General features: G+C 35.6%; 1 protein-coding gene across 1 annotated transcript; it reads right to left on the bottom strand.

The window, feature by feature from the left end:
- Positions 1–2,497: 2,497 nt before the first annotated feature.
- On the bottom strand, positions 2,498–3,563 carry LRP88_14396 (Alpha/Beta hydrolase protein; the record flags this gene model as incomplete). The annotated part of the gene is made up of 3 exons (XM_083250741.1): positions 2,498–2,979; positions 3,032–3,237; positions 3,298–3,563. The coding sequence occupies 3 exons, from the start codon at positions 3,561–3,563 to the stop codon at positions 2,498–2,500; spliced, it is 954 nt and encodes a 317-aa protein (XP_083093494.1).
- Positions 3,564–11,150: the final 7,587 nt, after the last annotated feature.

Below are 11,150 nucleotides of genomic sequence, written 5' to 3'. Positions count from 1 at the left end.
TTAGATTTCATTGTAACTATGAAGTTATTCACGGCGGTTACGATTCTTGCCCTTAACACCTTGACATGCGGTAGTCGGGTTCGAAACCAACACCGCTTAGTCTCCTTTATCTTCCTAGTCATCCTCTCCCCCCTCATCAATCCCCTCCTCCTTGTCCAGTTGATTGAGCTGCTGGATAAGAAGTCAGTACTCGAAGTTGTATCCAATGACCTGAATCTGCTCACAGTCCAGGGCTGAGCAGCCCCAGCGATGGTCTCTAGCGCAATAAGCTTTCTCTCTTCAAAGCTGGCCTCAGCTACTTCGCCAAATGGAGTCAAGGCAGGAGCTGGCCGAGGAGTAGGGGGAGGGACTGCACCGCTGCGGGCCAGTGGCCATGCCGCTGCGGATTAGCGCATCTGACAAGCCCGCAACGCCCCCCTTTTGCGGTTTTCAGAACCCGGAATGTCTCTAACCTCCCTTTGCGACATCCCCAGTTCCGAAATGGCACGTCCTCCCAACTCAATTGATCAATACCGCGACTATATCACCCATCTCTACCTCAACGGTGTTTCGCAATGCAAGATTCAGTATAAGGGTCGGAAGCATCATGATGTCACCGTCAATCTCAGCGCAGTCTCTCGCCGAATCGCGAGTTGGGATCTCCCACGCCAGCAAACCCGAACCCAAGAAAGTCCCCAGCTAATAGAGGCTATCCGCGACCCGATATTTCGCGTTGGGCTCAGTGAGAAGCAGACACTGAGCGTCCTACGAAGGCAGGGCTGTCCGATCGCCAAAGAAGGGCTGAAGAGAATTAGGCTCCACCCAGACCGCCGCTGGGTACGCAGAATCAACAGTGACGAAGAACGTCTTGGGTTGCTGGAGAAGACAGAGCAAGTCATCACCGAGATGACACAACGATCCAACACCATTTCCGGATACGGCAAAAGCCTTCTTCAGCCTTACCTTCGTCAACAGAAACAGCTCTGTGTACCAAGAGATCCTCTCTTGGCGATGTAAAAAATCATGTTCCCAAACAAGGTCGAGATAGGGAAAAGGATGTTTCGGCGGAAAAAGGAGCAATTCCTTGTGCCGGGACCAAACTATCAGTGGTGCATTGACGGCTACGATAAGCTGAAGGCACATGGATTCGAGATATACGCCGCAATCAATGCCTACTCACGGAATATCATCTAACTCTATGTTGTCCACTCCGCTACAACGGCTTTGAGCGTCCTGAAACAGTACTTGACTGCGTGTGACGCCTATGGCTTCCGACCATGGTATCTGCAGGCGGACAAAGGCAGCGAAACTCCGCTTATCGCCGCAGCCCTTTGGAACTTTGCCTTGGCCGCGAATTGGCGGGTAGAGTGGAATGGGCAAGTCTTCCAGCAAGGGAAGCGCCTAAAGGATTCCTATAAGGCGGCACCTGTCATGGCACCGGTTATGACAACCGCCGGGGTCACGTGTGACCTCTAATTAAACCATGGCTTATGCCCTCGGCGAGTACGTACCGTGAGTCTCTCGAACAAGACTCACGATACGACTCACGGCTCACTACGAGCTATGACTCACGAACCGTGAGCCACCTAAGTATATAGAATGCCCTTATTTGCACTTCTTTACATACTAGCTACCTTGGCTATTAATATAACTTCGTTATACTTAAATATATTTGAGCATATTACTAGACGTGACTTATACCCTATTTAAGGTAACGCTAGTATCCCCACTGCCGATATAAACCTAGCACGTCCGGTTTATCCCTCAGGAATCACACGATTGTCATAGCACCGAGCACAAAGAATGTCAAGATTGAAAAATGGTGGGAGAGCATGCTTCATGTCCCCTCCCGGCAGTGGGTAGACTACCTACTTCGGTGAACTCGCCCGAGACGGGGACTTTGACGGTGACACGTTGCAGGATCAGATCGCCATGTACGCCGTATTTGAAGATATATTAGGCAAGAGTCCTTCGACTTTGTGGAGACGTGGAATCTGCATCGGATTCGCCTTCAGAAGAACCGCCCGCACATGGTTCACGGCCAGCCTTGGATGAACTACCACTATCCCGATCCAGATAATGCATGCAACTGGGGCACTAAGCGCACCTATAACTACCCGATTGGGTAACCGCACCTTAATGACCCAGAGGTCAAAATCCAGAAAATAAGGAGTGATTCTGCGCTGAGAAGATTACCGGCGTGCCTCCTAGGGAGCCTCGCTGAAGGGACATATTGAGTAATGCATATACTGGATTAGAGCCGCTGTACCTAACTAAAGGTGCGGCACCTACTTTTTAGTGCAGTGGTTACTTTCCAATAATAATATATTTTATAATAAATTAGAGAGATATCGCGCGTAAATAGACTCGGATACGAGTATTACGTCGTAATGCTAGCAGCAATCGTTGGAGTAGGTCTCGAAATCTCGCTGGATCGTAGACTTCGAATTGTGACAAGAAACTGCTTCACCATGGGAGCGCACCTAACCCTGTCTCTTTGCCTCTCAGTCCGCAGAAGCTATGAATTGTTCGAAACAGATTTCAGCAGTTTTGCAGACGCAAGCTCAACTATAGCTCGAGCCGTTGGGGATTTGCGGATGGGTCCCAGAAGCGCAAAGTCATGGATCAACCCCTCCGCCCTAAGGATTGCTGCATCAACGCCCAGCTGTTGGAGACGATGGCCAAAGGCTACACCTTCTCCAATCAATGGGTCCGCTCCTGACACGAAGATGGTTGTGGGAGGGAACTTGGCAAGAATCTCATCAGGCGCAAACTCCAGAGGCGAAGTCAGAGGAAGCTTCCTGTCTTCTTCCCTCGGCAGGAATGCTGTAATCATCCATTCCATCGTCTTCTCAGACAAGTACGGCCCGTTCTTGAATGTCTTGTAGGTTTCTGACTTCCCTTGGGTGTCCGTGACGGGATAGAGAAGTACGAGTTGGCCAATCTTGGATGGCAGATTTCGACTTTGAGCAAGTTGAGTCATAGCGATAGCCAAGTGGCCTGTGCGCTTAGGGTTAGACTGGTGACGAACAACATGAGCAATCGAACTCACCACCAACACTATCACCTGCGAGACCTAATCGATCAACTTTGAGGTTGTACTTAGCCCCATTGTTAACAAAATGCTCCAGCACACCATATGTCTGCTCAAACTGAGTAGGGTACTGCGCCTCTGGAGCTGGGGTGTAGTAAGGAAAGACAACTGCAGCACCAGTCTGGCGCACAAAGTCCTCCATCAAAGCTCCATGCACGGTTGGACTGTAGAGTGTTAGCGCACGCAAGAAATGGAAGAGGGGTTACAGGGTCGCTGCGGCTGACCTTCCAAGAATCCATCCGCCGCCATGAGTGTAAAAGATCAAGGGGAGATTTCCTTGAGCATTTGCGGGACGGAAGATGACAGTAACAACATCTTCTCCATTTACTGAAACTTTGACTTCCTCGATCTGGATATCGGAAGCAGTTTTGTAGCTCTGTATGCCTTCCAAGACATCACGAGCTTCCTGGTAAGATTTGGTATAGAGAGGTGGGCCTTTGGCCACTTCGTCGGCAAAGCTTTGGTTTTGGGGATCCAGATAAGGTGCCATGTTGAGGGGTGTTACTTCCGTGGTTGCGTATGGGTTGATGAAACGCTGACCGTTAATAATTTATGGTGGCAAACATCCGAGAATGCCAGATGGCACACGGCGATTTCCCTTTCTTATATCCACAAAAGAAATCCTGCAGCTCGGCAAGTTTGTGGAGTCATGCTCCGCCAACCTTCTGACGTGTCCGGCAAGCATCGCTGACCACCCGTACGTCATTCCACTGCGTAGCCTTCAGCACGAAGTAAAGATCACCAAGGCTGCATACGCATCTCTTTGCTTGCGCGAAGACATCCAACGCGTACTCGCCCCACTGCCAACGCACTATCTAAGTGTCTCAGAAGTTCAGTAGAGAGCTGTTATTATCATATTGCAGCCAAAGTGAGCTAAGTGAGCTACTAGCTGTAATTGGCTTAGATCCCTGTAAAGTACGCGTTGGATGTCTTCGCGCAAGCAAAGAGATGTGCTGAGCTCTGTAACACCGCTTTAAACATTTGGACTTAAACCTACAGCCCCGAAAATCCCGATAAACTTCGGCCAATGATGCAAGCAACTTCAGCCTGAATTAACCGGAAAAATCCATGCGCAATTGTCAATGCCAAAGACCATTGTAATATAATGACGTATACGTTTTCTCGATGTCTTGGATGCTTGATTGGTAGACCGGCAGTGGAACGATGGAGGAACCTTCTTCTCCGTCGGCAGCTATGAACGCAACCCCGATTAAAGTTTTTTCTTAAGTTTAGCTAAATAAAAAAATTACGCTAAGATAAAAATATTAAAAAGAAATTAAAAAAAAAAATTAAAAGAAAATAAAAAATTAAAATATATTAATTAAGAAATTATTTTAATATAATATATATAATAAGTAAGTAAAATAAATAAATAAGTAAAATACTTTTTTTAACTTTTAAAATAAAAATTACTATAAAAATATAATAAATTATTTAATTAATTAAAACTTATTACTATACTCTTCCCTAGATATCTTAATTACTACCTAATAAGTCCTTATATTATAGCTAAGCTTACCGTAGATACTATAATACTAAACCCCTAGTCGCGCTAACCTCCCTTAATTACTACTCCGCGATAATTTAGCTACTACCTGCGTATTAATATCTATTTAATTAATTACCTGCCTTCCTTCCTCTACTATTATAACCCCTCTTTTCTATAGCTAGGTTCTTTTTGCCCTTTAGCGCTAACTAAGTATCTTATTTGCCTCTTAAAGGTCTTTATTCTTAGCAACTAATAAGGTAACCTGATATATAATTGCCTTTATCCCCTTCTTAAGAGACCTTAAGGCTTTAAGAATTAACTCTAAGGAGCTACTTTAATGCCTTTTAATTTATCTTTTAAGATATTTAGACTAAGATCTAGCCTTAAGCATAGTCTTTAAGGTCCTTAAGACCTAATAAGTAAAGGGTTTAGCTCCCTCCTTAACCAGCATTAAAGTCTATAGCTATATATTAAGCTTTAAGAATATACTTTCTAGGTTAAGAGGAATAAGCCTGGCTCCTTTAAAACCTCCCTTAATATTTCTTTTTATTATAGTAGCTTAATATATAGCATAAAAGGCTAGAAAGAACTTAGTCTTTAAAACGTGGGTTATAGAGTATCTAATTAGATGCTCTATTTCTCGACCGTAAGTCTTTTTAAGTAGCCTAAAGCACTTAACGTCAAGAGGCTAAAGCAGATAAGATAAATGAGGCGGCATATAAAGCGTGATGATATTATTTTAACTATGGAGAAACAACAACACAACACACAGACCACCCACAGCCAATTGAGGCTGCGAGGGCTGCTTAATAAGCAGTTAAAAAAGAGGTAAATTAGAAGGTAAAGATAAAAAGGATGGCTAGCTAAGAGCTGCGGCGGAAGATGCCTCTTTTAATCAAGTGGTCACGTGTTCAAGCACGTGACTAACAGGCTCGCCCGAGCCCCAATTCATTATTCTCCTCGCAATATATCTCAAAGTCGGCCGAGTGGTGGCTTTCATGCCCATCGAGGATTAGAAGACGATAGGGACCAGTTGATCGGTTAGTTATGTGCCGATTGAAGTGCTTTAGCCACTCAAGACCTATCTCGTTATCAGTCCAGCCATTTTAAGACGTCGCAATAGCCTAATCGCCCGGGAGGTTGCTTTCTTAGTACTAATTAGCGAGGTGATATTAGCCCGTAACCACGATGAACGGCTGGATAGCCTGGCCTTCCGCATTGATCGCCTGAATAACTATAACTTATTCCCGGTCTCCAGGCTGTACTAATTTCGGTCTTCTACGCCTTTCTGCGCCTATGACGACTATTCTGCTCTAAATTAGGCCTATTATAAAGCTAGTCTCATTAAAGTTATAAATATTACCTAAGGTAATATTATATTTCGTGATTATATTCTCTATAAGCTTAAACTAATCGCAAATAATAGCTAGATCTTTATATTTAGCTCTCTAATAATTATATTTATAAAAAAAATATATCTTAAGCTCTTAATATCGCTTAATAAAGTTAAAAGCCTAGCACTTATTAATAGGTAGTACGTCGCGGTTAGCGAGTAATTAATTAGTTATTTCTTTAATACTATATAATCGCGGGGGAAATCCTTATAAATCTAAGTTAAAAATAAATTAAATAATAATTTATTTCTCTAAATTAAATAATTTCTATAACTTTAGTATAATATTATATAAAGAAAAAATACCTTATTATTAATACTATAGTATTATAAGACTAATTTTATAGATCTTTGCGGCGTATTAAAGAGATAATTTTAGGTTATTTTAAAGGGCTTAAAAAGTAAAAAGGATATTAGCTTTTTTATTTAATTATAATATATTAAGTGGTTAGGAATTAATTAATTAAATAGAGATAATATAGGTTAAGGGATTTTTATTTTACTTACTTATTTATTTTACTTATTTATTATATATATTATAATATAATATATATAATAAGTAAGTGGATTAAATAAGTAAGTGGATTAATTTACCTTATAAAGGGACTTATACTTAATATAAAATTAGTTTAAAAAATTCTAAGAAAATTAGGCTAAGCCTAAAATAGCTAATATTAAAAGTTTAAATATATTATATACTAAGATATTAATATTAATTTTTATATATTTTTAAAAAAATCTTAGTAAGCTAGTATTTAAAAAGTCTATTTATATTATATAAATAGCTATTTCTCTATAAAGAAACTTTTTTAAAAATCTAGTAAAATTATATATAGTTAATATAATAGTAAAATACTTAAAATAGCTTTTTTAAATTTATAACTATTTTATAGCTATTTTTATTAAGCTTAGAAATCTCTAATTTTAGTATATAATATACTTAATCTACTTACTTATCTAATCTACTTACTTATTATATATATTATAGTATATTATTTTATATATTTTTAAAAAATCTTATAATACTCCTTATAGGGTAGTATAAAAAAAGTATATTTATATTATATATTTAATTATTTCTTTATAAAGGGCTTTTTTAAAAAATTTAAAAAAATTATTATAAGGTTTTTTAAAAGGTTAATATATATAATAAGTATATATCCTAAATAAGTATATATCTTAAAAATCCCTTAATTTATAGCATTTCTATTTAATTAACTAATTTTTAATAACTAAATATATCTTAATTTAATAATAAAGCTAGTATCCTTCTTACCCTCTAAGCCCTTTAAAATAACCTAAAATTATATATCTAATATACTATATTAATTTATAAAGTCTACCTTAAAAAGCTAGGTCACCGCTAAAAAGGCATATAATCTCGACGCGATTAAATTCCTAAATTACACAAACTATTTAATCTAGAGAAATAAATTATAGTTTAGTTTATTCTTAACTTAGATTTATATAGATTTCCCCCTCGACTATATAGTATAAAAGAAATAGCTAATTAATTACTTACTAACTATAACGCGCTACCTATTAATAAGTACTAGGCTTCTAACTTTATTAAGTAATATAAAGAGCTTAAGATATATTATTTTTATAAATATAACTATTAGAGAGCTAAATATAAAGATCTAACTATTATCTATAATTAGTTTAGGCTTATAGAGAATATAATTATAAAATATAATATTACCTTAGCTAATATCTATAACTTTAATAAGGTTAGCTTTCTAATAGGCGTGATTTTAAGCGAAATAGTTATTATAGGCTCAGAAAGGCATATAAGACTAAAATTAATATAGCCTAGAAACTAGAAATAGATTACTATTATCTAGGTAATTAATATAAAAGGCTAAGTGGTCCCGCTATTTATTATTAGTGCGGGCTAATATTACCTTGCTAACTAGTACTAAGATAGTAACCTCCTAGATAATTAGGCTATTATAATATCTCTAAATAGCTAGACTAATAATAAAATAGGTCTTAAGTAGCTAAAGCACTTTAACTAATATATAATTAATTAATCTATTAGTTTTTATTATTTTTTAATTCTTAATAAGTATAAAAGTTATTACTTTATTAACTTTAAGAGATATTATTAAGATAATAATATTATTATATTATATATATTACCTTATTTATCTTATTTACTTTAGCCTCTTAATATTAAGTATTTTAGCCTACTTAAGAAGGCATATAGCTAAGAAATAAAGTATTTAATCTAATACTTTATAACCTATATATCTAAGACTAAGTTCTTTCCCGCCTTTTATATTACTTTTTAAGCCACTATGGCAAAAAAAAATATTAAGGTAGCCTTTAGAGGGGCTAGATTTATTTCTCTTAATATAGAAAGTATAGTTTTAAAGCTTAATATATAGCTACGGACTCTAATATTAGTTAAGGAGGAGGTTACCCTTTTTACCCCTTGGGTTTTAAAGACGCTAAAGATAATACTTAAGGCTTAATTTTAATCTAAATACCTTAATAAATAAATTAAAAGGCATAAAAGTAGCTTATTAAAGTTAATTCTAGAGGTATTAAAGTCTCTTTCTAAGGGAATAAAGGTAATAATATATAAGAATACCTTATTAAGGGCTAAGGTCTGCGACCTTTAATAGGTAAATAAAATACTAAGCCGGCAGCGGAGGGCAAAGCGGATAAGACTATAAAAAGGAGGGGTAATAATAGTAGGGGATAGAAGGTAAGTAATTAATTAGATAAATATAGATAGGTAGGTAGAGGGCGAATTGTTAAGAAGTGGTGGTTAAGGAGGGTTAGTATAATTAAGAGAAAGGCGCTATAAAGGATGTAAAAAGAGCGGGCATAATATAAGAATATATTAGATAATTATAATAATATCTAAAGAAGAGTAATATATATAATAAGCTTATGTCCTAGACAAGTATATGTCCTAAAAATCCCTTAATCTCTCTCTCTTCTATTTAATTAATTAATTCTTAACTACTAAATATATCTAAATTTAATAGCAAGGGTAATATACTTCTTACCCTTTAAGCGCTTCAAAATAACCTAAAATTACGCATCTAACGCGCTATATTAATCTATAATATCTGCCCTAAAAAGCTAAGTCGCCGCTAGAAAGGTATATAATCTCGACGCAATTAGATTCCTAAATTATATAAACTATTTAATCTAGAGGAATAGATTATTATTTAGTTTATTCTTAACCTAGATTCGCGAGGATTTCCCCCGCGACTATATAGTATTAAAGAAATAGCTAACTAATTACTTACCGACCGCGACGCGCTACCTATTAATAAGCGCTAAGCTTCTAACTTTATTAAGCGGCACCTAGACCTTAAGACACGTTTTTTTTAGAAATATAACTACTAAAGAGCTAAGTATAAAGATCTAGCTATTATTTATAACTAGTTTATACTTATAGTAAATATAATCGCGAAGTATAATATCTAATTAGAAGATATCTATAACTTTAATAAGACTAGCTTTATAATAGGCATAATTTAAAGCGAAATAGTTATTATAGGCATAGATAGGCGTGGAAAGCTAAAATTAGTATAGCCTAGAAACCGGGAATAGATTATAGTTATCTAAGCGATTAATATAGAAGGCTAGGCGATCCCGCCGTTTATTATTAATGCGGGCTAATATTACCTCGCTAACTAGTACCGAGAAAGCAACCTCCTAGGCGATTAGGCTATTATAATAACCTAAAATAGCTAGATAGATAACGAGACTAGTCTAGAGTGGCTAAAGCACTTTAACTAGTATATAATTAATTAATTAATTAATTTTTATTATCTCTTAATCCTTAATAGCTATAAAAGTTATTATTTTATTAATTTTAAGAGATATTACTAAGATAATAATATTATTATATTTTATATACCGCCTTATTTATTTTATTTATTTTAGCCCCTTAATATTAAGTATTTTAGCATACTTAAGAGCGCTTATAATTAAGAAATAAAGTATTTAATTAAATACTTTATAACTTATATTTTAAAGACTAAGTTCTTTCTAGCCTTTTATACCGCATTTTAGGCTATTATAATAGAAAAAAATATTAAGTTAGCCTTTAAAGGAGCTAGGCTTATTCCTCTTAACCTAGAAAGTATAGTCTTAAAGCTTAATATATAGCTATAGACTCTAATGCCTGCCGAGGAGGTAGCTAAACCCTTGACCCCTTAGGTCTTAAAGACCCTAAAGACTATGCTTAAGGCTTAATCTTAGTTAAAATACCTTGAGATATAAGTTAAAAGGCATAAAAGTAGCTCCCTAGAGTTAATTCTAGAAGCTATATAGTCTTCTTCTAAGGGAATAAAGATAGTTATATATAAGGTTGCCTTACTCGAGGCTAGGGTTAAAGATCTTAAATAGGCAAATGAGATACTAAGCTGGCGCCGGAGGGCAAAAAGAACTAGACTATAGAAAAGAGGGGTAATAATAATAGAGGAAGAAAGGCAGGCAATTAATCAAATGGATATTAATGCGTAGGTAGTGGCTGAATCGTCGCGGAGTAGTAGTTAAGGGAGGTCGGCGCGACCGGGGGTTTAGCATTATAGTATCTGCGGTAAGCCTAGTTATAATGCAAGAACCTATTAGGTAGTGATTAAGACGTCTAGGGAAGAGTATAATAAGTAATTTTAATTAATTAAATAGTTTATAGTATTTTTATAGTAATTTCTAATATAAAAGGTAAAGATTTTTAGGATATATACTTATCTGGGATATAAGCTTATTATATATATTATAGTAATTAATTTTAATTAATTAAATTATTTATTATATTTTTTTAATAATTTTTATTTTAAAGGTTTATAATTTTAAGATATATACTTATTTAGGATATATATTTATTATATATATTAGGTTTATAAAATTACTTTTTTTAGGTTTTTAATTATTTTATAAAAAAAGTTAAGAGGTTTAAGGTAAGTAGGATTTTAATAATATAATATACTATTATATATACTTATTTATTATGCAAGCTATATATATATATTAGCTTATTATATAATATTTTAATTATAGAGGAATAATAATATAATATATAGGCTACCTATAGCTAATTAAGGCTGCGAGGGCTGCTTAATAAGTAGTTAAAAAAAGAAGTAAATTAAAAGATAAAGATAAAAAAAATAGCTAGCTAAGAGCGGCGGCGAAAGATACCTTTTTTAATTAAGTAGTTATATATTTAA

The sequence above is a fragment of the Fusarium phalaenopsidis genome, assembly GCF_050370095.1.
Source record: "Fusarium phalaenopsidis strain FUZ10S chromosome Unknown contig_32352, whole genome shotgun sequence".
In the NCBI taxonomy this organism is placed as follows: Eukaryota; Fungi; Ascomycota; class Sordariomycetes; order Hypocreales; family Nectriaceae; genus Fusarium; species Fusarium phalaenopsidis.
Note: the sequence above shows the minus strand (reverse complement) of the source record. Positions and strands in the feature narration are given on the sequence as shown.